Source organism: Anabrus simplex, chromosome 7, assembly GCF_040414725.1.
Source record: "Anabrus simplex isolate iqAnaSimp1 chromosome 7, ASM4041472v1, whole genome shotgun sequence".
NCBI lineage: Eukaryota > Metazoa > Arthropoda > Insecta > Orthoptera > Tettigoniidae > Anabrus > Anabrus simplex.
Window position 1 is genome coordinate 121061861 of NC_090271.1, and position 14720 is coordinate 121076580.

The 14720-nt window shown below is 36.8% G+C and overlaps 1 protein-coding gene across 7 annotated transcripts in view; it reads left to right on the plus strand.

Annotated features, from left to right (window-relative positions):
• Window positions 1–14720, plus strand: part of Acsl (Acyl-CoA synthetase long-chain) — a 273218-nt gene that overhangs the window by 166680 nt on the left and 91818 nt on the right. For 6 of the 7 annotated variants that reach the window (XM_067151294.2, XM_067151296.2, XM_067151293.2 and 3 more), the window contains one exon: window positions 4999–5137. In XM_067151294.2, the coding sequence (XP_067007395.2) occupies window positions 4999–5137 (139 nt within the window). Of the gene's footprint in view, window positions 1–3134; window positions 3272–4998; window positions 5138–14720 lie in introns of all 7 variants that reach the window. The other variant, XM_068228617.1, reaches the window with a different exon arrangement.

Here is a 14720-nt window from a genome sequence, read left to right on the forward strand (position 1 = left end):
TAAACGAAGTGTACTGCAGGTATTCCCTGAAAATATGTGTACCTAGGCTGTACGTGGTAGTCTGCCAAATCTCGGCAATTGCAAAACAGATGACCAAGAATGGTGATAACGGTAGACAAAACAAATGTCTTTAAAAGTCTTCCTGTTGATAAAGTTCTGTTTGAGTGTTCTGCTGAAAGAAGCACAAACATTCCCATCTCCAGGCCTATTATTCAAGAAAAGGCTAAGGAAATAAGAGAACTTGGCTGTCATGTTTCTCTAAAGCTTTGAGAAGTATGCTGGAAAAATTGAGATGGGCACAAGATTACTGTGGCGAATTGGTTGATGTTGCTGGCTCTTGAATCTAACAGTAGAAAGAGGAAAATGTCCTCCATTATTGCATGTTACAAGGAATAAAATGTTAATGTGGACAAACTAGTCTGCTTTTTTTGTGTTCTTTGGAGGAGAAGGTAGCAGAAGGAACATTTCCAAAGTGTCTGTGCTACTATGTTTCAAATATGGCAGGTGAAACAACAAACCCTTGCTTTTTTTTTTTTAAGTACTGGATGAAAGGAAGTTACCAGTTGAATGAAGAGATAATAGAAAAGCTTGGATGAAGCAAGAAATTGACTGACTGGCTTGCCTCTTTTATAAACAAAATAAACTAAAACAAGGTTTTATTAAGAAAAGAAAATAAAACAAAACAAGGTTTTAATTTTCCTAGACAATGATAAATCTCATCCTATTTAAAATTGAAAAATGTTCAGTTAGTATTCTTTCCCATGAACACTACTGTGTCAACATCTGGATCACCGGGCAAGTTGGCTGTGCTGTTAGGGCCACGCAGCTGTGAGCTTGCATCCTGAAGAGTTTTCGGTGGTTTCCCATTTTCACACCATGCAAATGCTGGGGCTGTACCTTAGGCCACAGCTGCTTCCTTCCCACTCCTAGCCCTTTCCTATCCCAATCATAAAATGTGTCGGTGTGACAAAACAAATTGTAAAAAATCTTGATCCATGAATCATTCAAATTTTCAAAGGCCAGTTAGTCTAGATGAGTTCATTTATTTCAGGTGACTGGTGGAGAGCTGAAGTAAAATATACAGTAGTAATTTGAGTAGACTCCAATTAAAGGTTATGCAACTATTAACATAACGTACAATAAAACTACATATTAATTTCTTGCAAGAAGTCTTTTAGATAATACTGTATATGCATTACAAGGGATAAATTTTCCTTATGCAGGCATCCCCTCCCATTAAAATGGACTCCTTCCAGATATGGACAAATTTTTTCATTTGATCAGTTTCTGTGAGAGGTTTTAGCATATACGAATGAGTAGGGTTGGAAAATATTGTCCATGAATATATTTCATCAATAGAATTGGCAGATTATTCTTCTGATTTGTGCATCACATCTAGATCTGGAAATAATGAAATGACACAACGAAAAGTCAAGTCTTTCCCACACAGCCAGCATAGGCCAGTCATTCATTCTGGTACTGAAATTCCATTAGTCACCTCTGTACCTCAACCTCGATGGAATTTTCAACTTGCAAACTGGGAACTATTTCAGAAAGGTCTAGATAATACCGTTCAATGGATTCCTCCAGTACCATTCAGTTATGAACGATTTGTGGGTGCTATTAAAGCAAATGCCAGGAAATGTATCCCACGTGGTTTCCGGAAGTACATCCCTGGATAATCCCAAGAATGCGACGAGTCATATGCCAAATATCAAGAATCTCAAGACGATGTGACAGCTGATGACCTCTTGAAAGCTCTGAATAAGAACAGAAGAGAAAAATGGCATAAAACAACGGCAGGACTCAACTTCACACATTCTAGTCGGAAAACCTGCAACCTTATTAGAAAACTTGGTACAGATCCCAGGTTGTTAAGTACAGTCACATGTGAGTGCTAATGCTGTTGCATCCAGACTGATGAATATTTCAAAAACTAAAATAGACAAAGAACAGACACGGACTGTGAAGAATGAACTGTACATAAAGAGGTCCCATCTAAAACTACATCCAGTCTACTTATGTGACTTGTGCATTGAGGAACTTGATAAAGCCTTGAATATGCTAAAGGTAAACAAAGCCACTGGCTTTGATGGCATATATCCAGACTTTCTTAAAGCCATCGGACCAAAAACAAAGATCTTATTGGATTTTTCAATGAAATTCTGAAAACTGGAAAATTACCGAAGCTTTTCAAACAGGCTAAGATAATTGCCATCCTCAAACCGGGAAAAGACGGAACTGATGCTTCTCATTATCGATCAGTATCACTACTCAGCATGACCTATAAGCTACTAGAAAGGCTTATTCTAAATCACATTCAAGAGGCCATTGATCAAGTCATCCCGATCACACAAGGTGGCTTTAGGAAACATCGGAGTTGCTGCGACCAGGTCTTAACATTGACAACTGTAATAGAAGCTGGATTTCGAGGTCTCAAATCAGCTGCAGTTTTCGTGCATCTTACAGCAGCTTACGACACTGTATGGAAGGAGGGCTTGATTTCCAAATTTATTGAAATCATCCCATGTCAAAAGTTGACACTTAATGAACATCATGCTTTCTGACAGGTGCTTTAAGGTGTTCCTGATTGTGCAAGATAGCTGGTGGAAGATTCTAAACAATGGCCTACTTGAGGGATCAGTTCTGGCCCCCAATTTTGTTTAACCTGTATATCCATGACATGCCTCATACAGATTCCATGAAAATCCAGTATGCAGACGACCTAGCATTAATTATCCAGAGTAAAGATTTCATGAACTGTGAGAATGTTCTAACTAGTGATCTGGCGAAACTGAGAGATTACTTCCACAAATGGAGACTTCAACCCAACCCAAACAAGACTGAGGTTACTGCATTCCATCTAAATAATAAAGAAGCCCAAAGGAAGCAACATGTGACTTTTGACGGAATCAAAGCACTCCATAACTACAATCCAGTATATCTTGGAATCTCTCTGGATCGGTCCTTAGTATTCAAACAGTGCATCAAGTTATCAAGGAAACTTTGCTCGAGTGAATCTACTCCGCAAGATTGCCGGAAGCAGCTGGGGTGCAGACGCTAATACTCTGTTCTGCTGCACTCGCTCTTGTGTATTCTGCTGGTGAATATAGTGCCCTTGTATGGGAAAACAGCACTCATACCACTAAGATTGACGTGCAACTCAATGAGACTGAGGATTATCACTGGTACTGTTAGATCTACTCCCAGACAGTAGCTACCAGCCCTAGCTAATATCGCTCCACAAGATCTGAGGAGGAAAGCAGCTAAGGTAAGCTTGCTCAAGATCACCTCTCATAAGAACTCTGTTGTATGATGCCCTGCAAGATCCACCAACATGTTTGAAATCGCGCAAGCCACCCTGGGTTGATTTGGAAGGTATCAATTCTTTCGACATGACCTACAAGTGGCAACAACGTTGGAATGAATATACCAACAGTGCTCACCTGGTTGAAGATCCTACAAAGAAGGTAGAGAGATTCAAACTACCATGCCAAACCTGGTCGAAGCTGAACTGCATTAGAACGGGTCAAGGGAGGTGTGGTCACACCTTAAAGAAATGGGGTTTCCGTACATCTGCTGCCTGTGACTGGAGTGGAGGACCAAACAATACAACGCATTGTTCAGGAGTGCCCACTTCGTGCATTTGACGCTGGTCTGAAGCCTCTACACTAAGTGACACCATGTGCTCTGGAATGGTTGTCAAATTTGGATATTTCCATTTGATCTTTTGTAAACTTTTGTGTACTTTTATAACCATACTATATATATCAATAGAATTTGCCTCTCTAATTAAAAAGGATGTATTACTCCAATCTGCTCTCTGAAGGGACAAATTAGTGACCTTGACCACATTTGTTATGGCTATCTTCTATGTTTTTCAAACACATTTCAGAAAAGAAAAAAGGCATGTTACTGTAAACAAATTTGTTTTGAAAAAATCATTTTAGAGGAAATGTAGTTATGGATTGATCTTTTGCATGTACTAATAGTTTCACATTAATATTCTTGCAATATTAATATTCAGTTTGTTATATTTTATACTGAATATAGCAAAACATGAATTTAAAAATCTAATCTAAAATAGATGTGAATCACTTAATTTTAAGCTTAATATAATTGTTTTTATACAGACTGTTTATACAGCTTAAGCATGTTGCTTCATTATTATGCCAGCTGGTTTTGTGAGAATTGGCATGCTGAATGTTGTGGATCATAGGTTGTTCTCTTTACATTCTTCATGTTGATAAATTATATTTGGAAGTAACATGATCAGCTAAGTTCTTGATTTGTTTTAGTAAAGAACAGATTATCAGAAAATGTATCAAGGTTTGTCAAATTACATGATAATTAAGAGATACCTGGAGTGACCAAGAAAATGAATTGTGCATTATAGAAGTTCTGACATGGAATATCCAGTTGGCTTCCTCTTTAATACAGTAAATAGGGAAGTCTGTTGTTCTTCATCTTTTAATGATTCATTTTTCACTCTCCACTCACTTTCTTTCCATTCTCTGAAATAGTAATTAGAAAAAGTAAAGTTAAAAGAAGATTGGTATATGGTAATACAGTACCAAAGAAGTTTCTAATACTCCAAAATGCCTCCATAATAAAAGATCGTTTTAAAGATTAACATTCTTCCTGTAAGTTTGTTATTCTGCTTAACATATTGAAAACAATTTGGTAGTTGAATAAGCTCTCAAAACAAAATGTTAGATTTTTTTGTTATGCATAGTATTTTGAGTTTTGTTCACCATTGTCATTCATTTTAGAAAATCTGCTAGTTTCTCTCTGCAATGTTATCTTCTATTTACTCTAGTCAGAAGTGTCTATCAAATAACCTGCAATATTATCAGTAGTTTCTGATTACTATCAGGTGACTGTCATAATTCTTAGAAGCGGTATCTCGCTTGGTGATAAGTGATCATCCTTACCTAGTATCTTAAGTTTTGTTCAGTGTTCAGTGTCTATTGTCTGATATTTTGAATATTATTACAGGAGTATGGACAGCTTTTGGATTGGAGGCACTATAGGTGCCATAAAGGCGATAGCTTTTGTATGCGACATAATTACTTATCCTGTATACCTAATAATCCAAAGGCCATGGCAGAAGAAAAAATTGGCGAGGAGAGCAAAGGTAAGAGTTGTGGATTTCTTGATGAAATTCATACTTAAGTCATTTGCAAAATGGTCTCAAAAATATGCTTTGTTCAGAAGCAGGCTGTATTTTTAAGAACTCAAAATACACAAAATGAAAATGGTATTTCATTCTTGATTAAAAAGAGCTGAATAGGATAGACTAGAATAATCATTTCACAGTACCAAATATGTTTTAACCTCTTTTCTATGTGGGATCTATTTAGTACCTTCCAAAGGCCCTTAATCTCTTCAAGCAATAAGCAGTTGAGCCATTCATCTCTTGTTTCAGCAAAATTTACCTTTTTTTTTTTTTTTTTAAGGTTCTTGCCCAAGCTTCCATAAACCACATGCAAAACTTGCTGTAGTGTGCTCCACCTCTTCGTAATGTTCTTCGTAATGTTTTTCAGTTCTATTCACCTGTGTAATATATATATTACAATGGCCCCTTTTGGAGGAGGTAGTTTTGTGACCAGGGAACATTCCTATAACAAACTGAACAGAAACCACAGGATAACAATTGAGGGGTTCAGAAACAAAGGGTGCATAAGTCCCAAAAATATATTTCTGAGAAAAGAGAGCTACAAAGTTTTTGGATTCTATTGTAAATTCTGGTGGATGTTAATCAAAAGATTAATATAAATTTGTTCTATGTAGTGTTGGGCATTTGTATATGAAATCTTACACAATAATAATTACCTGTGTCACAAGAATTTTTTCCTTATAATCCTGTAATCACTTGCACCCTGTTGCCTTTCAAAGAATTAGAGGTTTTGGTTAATGTTATGGATTGATAATTAAATGTATGATATTTTTGTTACAAAATAACATTTCTTATTAAAAATGTTAAGTATGTTAGGTATGAATATTAACCTGAATCCCAGAAATATTACACATCATTGTCCTGCTTGGTTGTCGGACTCCGCCACTGCAGCACACATTTTTTTCTCCCTTTTAGCCATGCTAGTGTGTTTGGCAAAATTAATGGTGGATTGGTGGCAAATATTGTAGAAGAGACTATAAATTATGATACTGTACTTTAGAGGTGATTTCTGGAGGAACTTAATACAAAGAGGTTAAAGTTAATGTACTGGTTGTTTCTTATGTAAGAAGTTTCAAAACTCAGGATCTTAATTGAGCAAGCACCTGTAGTAGTAAAGACTGCTGCTGCTGCTGCTGCTGCTACTACCACCAAATTGTTTTCATTCCTCCTCTGGAGGGAGAGGCAGGCCTCTTAGTGACACCATCTTTTAGGCCAGGAGATTTGTGGTGGTGATGGAGATGGATGGAGAAGGTGAGGGGCTTGGTGGCCATGTCCTATACTAGGAATTGTCCCAGCATTTACCTTTGTGCAAGAGAATTGAAGACCACGGAGAACCATTCTTAGGACAACAAATGGCGCAGACCAGCATCCTCTGTCTCCTGAATATAGTGTGGCCACCAGTCCTCCGCTTGCTCGGAATGCAGAGCCATAGGACCACAGACCACCAGTCCTCTGCTTGCTCAGAATGGAGCCATAGGACCACAGACCAGTCATGGCCACTTGTAGGCTGCAAAGCTTACTTTGCAGTTGCTGACCTAATAAAGTGAGACTGGGTGATCCTTCTTTAAAGGAAAAAATGAAAACCTACAACCTGTTTTCCAGTCATTGACCGGGTCAGGAATGGAATGAATGAAGCAGATATAGGCGATTAGTACGATGGGGTCGCCACTCCCAAAGTGATTTATTAATGACTGATAGATGCAATGAAATGAGAATGGGGAGTGTTGCTGGAATGAATGATGACAGGGAAAACCGGAGTACCCGGAGAAAAGCCTGTCCCGCCTCCGCTTTGTCCAGCACAAATCTCACATGGAGTGACCGGGATTTGAACCACGGTATCCAGCGGTGAGAGGCAGACGCGCTGCCGTCTGAGCCACGGAGGCTCCTCCCTTCTTTAAAGGAATCCATTGAAATTTAGATCCACACATTGTTTTAGGGACTGGTTCATGCTTCCAGTTGACTGGAAATCTTCAGTAGTCCTTCAGACTACTTGACACTTGCAGTGAGAGTTTGCAATGGTGTATGCCTTCAGGTTTTATCCAGCTGGTTTATTGTAAGCAGTTTCGAGGCAGAGATATAAGTATACTTGCCTCCCTCTACCGCTAGACAAATTAAGTTTGAAGTGATTTTGAAACGTGCTGGGTTGTGGCACCTATCAATGACACCACTTGCACTGTTCTGCCACCAGATTGGTTCTTCCCTTAAAACTGCTGCATATGAATTCCATTTTTAAAATTTTGGTACTTACAATTTCTTTCTAATGAATTTTCACTTCTGGAGATTCTTGTGGCTCTGTTCACTTGCCCTACATCTGAAATGACTGCTAGGTTTATTACAAGTGATGAAGTACATCTTTGGTTCCGTATTGATTAAACTATTCTCAGGAAAAATTTACATATTTGTCCACCTATTCAATATGGTAATTTGTACGCTAGGTTGTCCCTTATTTTGCAAAAATATGAAAAGAAAATTTACTAATTATCTGAGGTTCATCTCCTAAATCTTCCATTGGGTCAAATTTACTCAAAAACAAAACTTCATCTCTATAAACCGGTATTAATTCATGCCGACTTGAGTGCAAAATTCGAATGTTAGGAATTCCAGATTTTGTACTTCTAAGTGGAAAAACTATTCATACATGTGTAATATCTAATTTTATATTATAATTTAATACATTTCCACTTTTAAAACTCTATGATTTTATTATTCTTATGGATACTTTTTCAGTGTTAATTTCTGGCAATGTAAGTACAGTGTACAATGTTTTTGAACACAACAAAGCACAAATTGCTTTTGCTCCTTATCTACAGTCAGTAGTCCATGAAAATCTTGCATTAATTTAACACCCCTTTCAGCACAGTCATTCATAGCCTTCAACTCCATAACTATCCTTCAAGCTTCTAAATATGAGGTGTTGCTTGTCCGTGTTGAAGGACATTCTTGAATAATACTAAGTGTCCATCTTGAGCAGGCAAGAAAAGATCTGTTTTTGGTTGACCCAAAGTTGTCTATCCATTTCACTGAAATGGAGATCAGATTGAATTAGGAGATGTGTATTAATGAATTAAAATAAGCAATAATCTGGATAAAATTAAACTTGCCTTATAATTCTGTCCAATTCTCCACAAAGAGGAATATATATCTTTTCCATCTGTAGATTGTCTCTGGCTAAATTTGCTACCATTTTGATTCGTTTATCTTCTATCATCAAAGAATGATAGGACATAATTCTTCTGATAAATACCACATGTGATGATGAAATTTCTTTAGAGCTGCATTCCTGTCATATGATTTTAGAACTTTTAGTAAGGAGAGATCATGATAGTTTTTACAAGCTGCATTGCACTGAAGCCACGGTTTGACATATTTACAATACACACATCAAAGGCATTTTCATTTACACTATGTAGTTTGTCGTGATATTAGCAGGAACATTTTTAAAAAATGAATAGCTCTCGCCATCCATCGATTTTGATAAATCATCCTGGGTCGAATTTTTAGTTTTTTTTTTTTTTTTTTTTTAGTGTCCTAAGAAACATTCCAGAGCTCCAAGAGTTGACAATCACGTCTGTGTTGGTTTATGTAATTCACTTTCATAAAAGTCTAACTTACCTTCAATTTCTGACTCTATAAAAAACATTTCCACATTCTCTTTGCCACTTACAAAATTATTGGCAGTAATACTTCCCACCTTTTCTGTAAAATATTCAAAAAGTAGTATGTCAGGACTGCTTGTTAATTCTTTCAGACCTCAAAGAAAACTGGCGGTGTGAATTTTTTTTCGTACGTGAAAACTGAATAAAATGCTCTTAAATACATATATTGTTAGTTTATTCTACACAATAAAAATTGACATCTGAATAAAAGCACCCACACAATTGTGCGTGTCAAGACTTAATTCACCACTTACAAAAGAGAAAAATTACCTCAGTGCATGTGAATATACATATGTACATGATCAAATGTTCTATTTTACAGTGGGGAATAATTTAAAACGATTAAATCATTCAAACACAAGTAAACGTTATATTTTCTACATTGGGGAACAGTTTTGCTTTTACTGCCCTTTTGGCAGCAGCAACTTGTCAGACCTGAAAGAAATCTGGAGGTGTCAAAATGTCAAAAACTTACTAAAATGCTCTCAAATATGTTTTTACAGTTTATTTTATAAAATAAGAACTATCGGCTGAAAAACAGAACCCACACAAGTGTGCGTGTCAGGACTTGATTCACTACTTGCAAAAAATAAAAAATTAAAATTAATCTCAGTACATGTGAATATGCACATGTACATGATCAAATGTTCTATTTAACAGTGTGGAAAGATTTTAAACAAGTAAAATCTTATACATTTCTCATGTACAGCAAGAGTTTTGCTTTCAGTCCTTTTTGTGACAGCACCCAGCACTCCTGCATACATTGCCTGTAAGGAAACCTAGCCCGCACATAGGTGTGTATCAACATTCAAAACCTCATGGTATTACGTACGATGTTGTAAGTTCACAATTTACATTTGCTACACAATTCGCACACTTCATTGATTATATTCTGATATTCAGTAAAGCTTCTAGATTAATATGAATGCAATAAATAAATACTGACTTTAGGCATTACTGCTACCCACCATCTTGCTAATGAACTATATATTTAAACTCTTCTTCCTGCCCCCTGGTGGTCAAGTACTAAATAAAAACAGCTGAAGTACATGCTACGTGTCCTGCACAAGCACTGCAGTCCGGTCTAGCACCAAGAAAACATAAGCTCAGACATAAATAAAATACGAACCCGCACAATTGTGCATATACGGTCTGAAAGGGTTAAATCACGTAATTTAAATTTAAATACACATCGTAAAATATCATGTGATGACGCATGGAAAAAGTTCCTTGCCCACTTTTTGTTTAAGTAAGACGCATGTTCCATTAGAACTTAAAGTAAAATGAAATGGCTTATGGATTTTAGTGTCGGGATGTCAGAGGACTTCCTGACCCTGCCAAGAATCAAACCCGGGACCCCTGTGACCAAAGGCCAGCACACTAACCATTTAGCCATGGAGCTGGATAAAACTGTTAGATGCAAGTTGTCACGGCAGAGAATTTGTACATTGTCCTCTACAAAGGTACACCCCAATACGTTATACACTCCAGAGTTTGCTTGCTCTTTACCAGAAGTATTCTATAAGTTTGGAAAACTGATCGCATTACAAACGAAAACATTTATAAAAATAAATATTTATTTTATAAATATTTTCTTACGCCATCCAGGCTAGTAAGAAAGCAAACCTATATTGTAATTTGAAGATAAAGGTTGCCAAATTAGGTAAAGATTTATGTTTTTTAAGAAAATGTTCAATGACGTCACACCTAATTTCTTAAAATTTACTAAGAAAACTCAGACACGGCTAAAACTCGCGCGACTCAACGAAAAACGGATAAAATTTGGATAAGAGAGAAAATTAAATTCCTTCAAAAGAAAAAAGCTCTTAACAATCTTTACGACACTCATTTAGAAGTTTCGACCTTATGTCCTCTCGAATGGACTTCTTTTCAGGCCAAGACCAACTACAATATCTCAGACCTTAACCGACCTATCGAAACTGTCCATAATGGCGGCAGCTGGAGTGCTAGCATGCGTTTGTTTTGATTTGTGTAAACCGTGTTGTTTCCAAATATTTACGGAAATTTGAATATTATTAATCGTACATTATATTTATAGTCTTAAGAAGGTTACAGATCATCTTTCAGTGCCGTAAGAAGCTATTTGTTCTCAAAGAGCTTATTTATTCCAACAATATCGGTGGTGATAAGGTTAATGTTGATTCTCGTGTTATTCTCTGAAAGTTTTTTTTCTTCATTTTTAGTTACCTATGCAATATGTTTATAGTTTAATGTGCTGTGTGCCTGGATGAGTAAGAGCTTCAGTGTTCGCATTTCCAGAAGACCTAGTATTAAGACAAAATTGGGTTAAGAGCATTCATAAGGAAAACTTTGAACCGAATCATAGGACTAATAATGTTGTGTGGATTAGTCATTTTATCATTTTTGAAATCAAATGTATTGTCAGGGAAGACATATACCCATAGAAGTGGTGATCTAATTCGAGTGCCGCGCAAACTTCCGAAGTTTAAACTAATGATGCCTATCCTAGCATTTGCCTTATCAGCCAACGTACCTTACTACAAAGAACATTAAATCAGTCCCAGAAATCATGACTAAAATTTATGATTTAGAGACTAAATAATTCTTAAACGGTGGTGCAAGAATGATGTAAATAATTTTCAACGTTATACAATGAACATGCGTAAACTAAACCTAACCCCATTTCCCGTGGAGTGAACATGAGGATTATGTTTTATATACAGTGCATAACAGTCTTGTTTGTACACCAATTTATTGCAACGAAATAACTTTTAAATTTTTGTATACAATTATTGTGTTGTATTTTATTGCCCATATCGTAATAGATACACTATTAAATAATGTAAATAATAAAGAAACGGATCTGTGATCTTACAATTTAATACACATACAAGCAATGTACCAAAACCGGGCGTTTCATCCTGCAACAATCTTGTTTGTACACTTACAGAAAAAATGAAAAGTTCACTCAAAAACACTTGTTACCTTTGAATTTAATACTCTGATGAGTATCCTCTGGCCTTGAGAATTGTCCCTTCGCTGCATGGAATGAACCAGTTTCTCACATCTCTTGGGTCGGTTTTACCCCATTCTTCATTGACTATAGGCCTACTTCTTAACTGCTCAAGTGATTGAGGTTTCCTTGCGTGAACCCTTCTTTTTAGATCGACCCATAAATGGGCAGGAGTTCGCAGTTGCGATGGTACGTTCCATATCAGCCACTGCTTGCAAATATCACCTGTGAGCTTGGGGTCATTGTCTTACTGAAGGATGTAGCGAGACCTCAACTCCATTCTTACAGCACTCTGCTTGACTTTGTTCTTTAAAATGTTTAAATAACCCCATCTACCCATGATGCCATTCATGATTTCGCTATTTCTCACTCCAGAAAACGATATGCACCCCCAAATCATAATTGATCCACCTCCATATTTTACGGTGGGTAGCATATTTGCAGGTTAATTGGCTGTATTTACTTTTCTCCATACATAACTGTTTCCGTCCGAAGTGTATAGAGATATTTTGGTGTAAGCTGACCAAATAACTTTGTTCCAGAATGTGAAATCCTTGTTTTCATACTCTCTGTAAAATTTCATTCTGGCTTGTCGGTTTTTCTTAGTAACAAATGGCCTTTTCCGTGGTCGTCTACCGTGATAATCATATTTCCACAATACCCTACGAATTGTCTGACTTGACATTTTCTTCATCGTACTTTCTTCCACCATTACGCGGATCTTAGGCGCACTTAATTGTGGATTCTGTTTTACTTGTTTCACATTATAACGTTCATCTTGCCTATTCAGTATCTTTTCTTTTGCTTTTTTTAGCAAATTCTTTGTGGTTCCTCAATATCTGAATTTGTTCAACACATAGTGCATTGTGGAATGCGGTTTATTTACTTTGCGTCCGGTTTCACACGGATTAATACCCTTGCAATCCGAGAGATACAATTACATTTTTTAGTTCGTCACTTAACTCTGTTCTTTTACCCATTATGTAACACACGGCCTGGTGCACTAACTGCAAAACTATACCGACTAGCACAGCACAGATACACCATTTAACTAGGAGCGTTCCCGAACGAATGAAAGGTAGGGAACATGTACAAACAAGACTGTTGCAAGCAAATAGGACACTACAAAACATATTTCACTCCTATTCTTTTAAAATTATGTACCGAGACTTTTGATCGCTAACATCAAGTTCTAAACACCTTGTGCAACAACTTATCCAAGTCTCGTGCGTTGGTTATGCACTATTTAGAAATTATAAAGACATTGTCTGCTAAGTGGGGTGTACAAACAAGACTGTTATGCACTGTATATAAAATACAATTATACCATCAATTCTGGTGAGTTTTAAGCTGACAAGTGCTTTAGATGATCAAGTGTATCATACAAATATCGCTTGTACCTACTCAACAATACAGGTGGATTTTGGAGGGTTGAAATTTTGTTGGAGAAATTTGTTTGCGTGTTTTACATAATGGGCTGTGGTTAATGGTGGTGTTACATAGTATTTCATGTAAGGTTAATAATGTTCTTTGTTGACATCTATATATCGTATTTGCTGACCGGAGATTCATATGTGAAATAATTTTATACGCTGTGTCTGTTTCAACCTGACGTTGATACAATAATTCTCCCTTCGTTATTTTCCCCTCTGAAATTTCATTTAGTCTTACAATACGCTATAATGCTACTTTTGGTCTTTATTCATATTTTGAGTTAGTGAGTTGCATTTCATGACGTTCGACTTGTGATATTTTCTTTAGGTGACTCGAAATAAACATGCATAACCTTTCCCTCAACCTCTCATATCGCACACCGATGTCCCCCATGTTTATTCTGGATTACGGTCTGATGTAATTGTAGTTGGTCTTGTTCAGGCTCACGTCACCAATAGACTCGATAACGTTTTATCGAAAAAACAAAGCACTCTTGACAAGAAGTGGAATAACTTAATAAAAGCTTCCCACAATACTCCAAACACCGTTGCCTACGTTATAATACAAGGCCTGGAAATAGAGCCCGTAAAATGCTACCGAAGTGGTCACACTGAAGTTCAATGCCGGGCCGGTAGGATCGCTTTCTTGCCCCCAGTCTACCAGGTTAGCGCCTTTAAACGTGTTTATTAACTGAGTTGGTTGTGATTGTATCATGTATTTGTCTGATGTTAAGCATTCGCAGTTCCAGCCATGGTTTATTCACGAGAAATTAAAGGTAGTGGAATTTCGTTTCACGAGTTTCCAGTGAATGTTCAGTGTTCGAAAGATTATACAGAGGAACTATTACGCATGAGATAAGACTTCCAGCTGATGAAATTAGGCCTCCGTTCGTAAGTTTTGATCCGAGTTACGTCATAAGAATCGTGCGATCCCAAAATTTGTCACTGGACATTTTTGTAAACAATGCTACCGTGACCGGCGATCATTTGAGAGGCCTCTTCAAACTCAAATCTTAAATTAGGAAGCCAACCAGAAAAATAATTTGCCCAACAAATTTCGAGAAAATGAATATAGCAAGAGCTAAAAATATTGTATTTTCCCCTGAAACAATCTCTGGTTTCGAAAGTATGGAGGTGGTTTGTCCAGAGAGCATTAAATACAGTTAAAAATAAACCATTTGTTTTATGGAGCATTTTATGAAATTGGTCCATGCGCATGACGTCTGCAACATCTCACATGGGACATATTCCAGGAATGAGAACAAACTAGCATCATTTAGTACTGAAGTTGAAAGCCTCAGTTGATTAATTAATGATTTTCTGTCATATATAGAAAATTCAAATGCACTCAGAGAAAGTAAAAAAAAAAATCATGAGGGAAATGTATCAGGCATAGATCTTGACTACCCAATCCACTGTGGCCTGCGTAAAATACCTCATAATTTTATATTTGCATT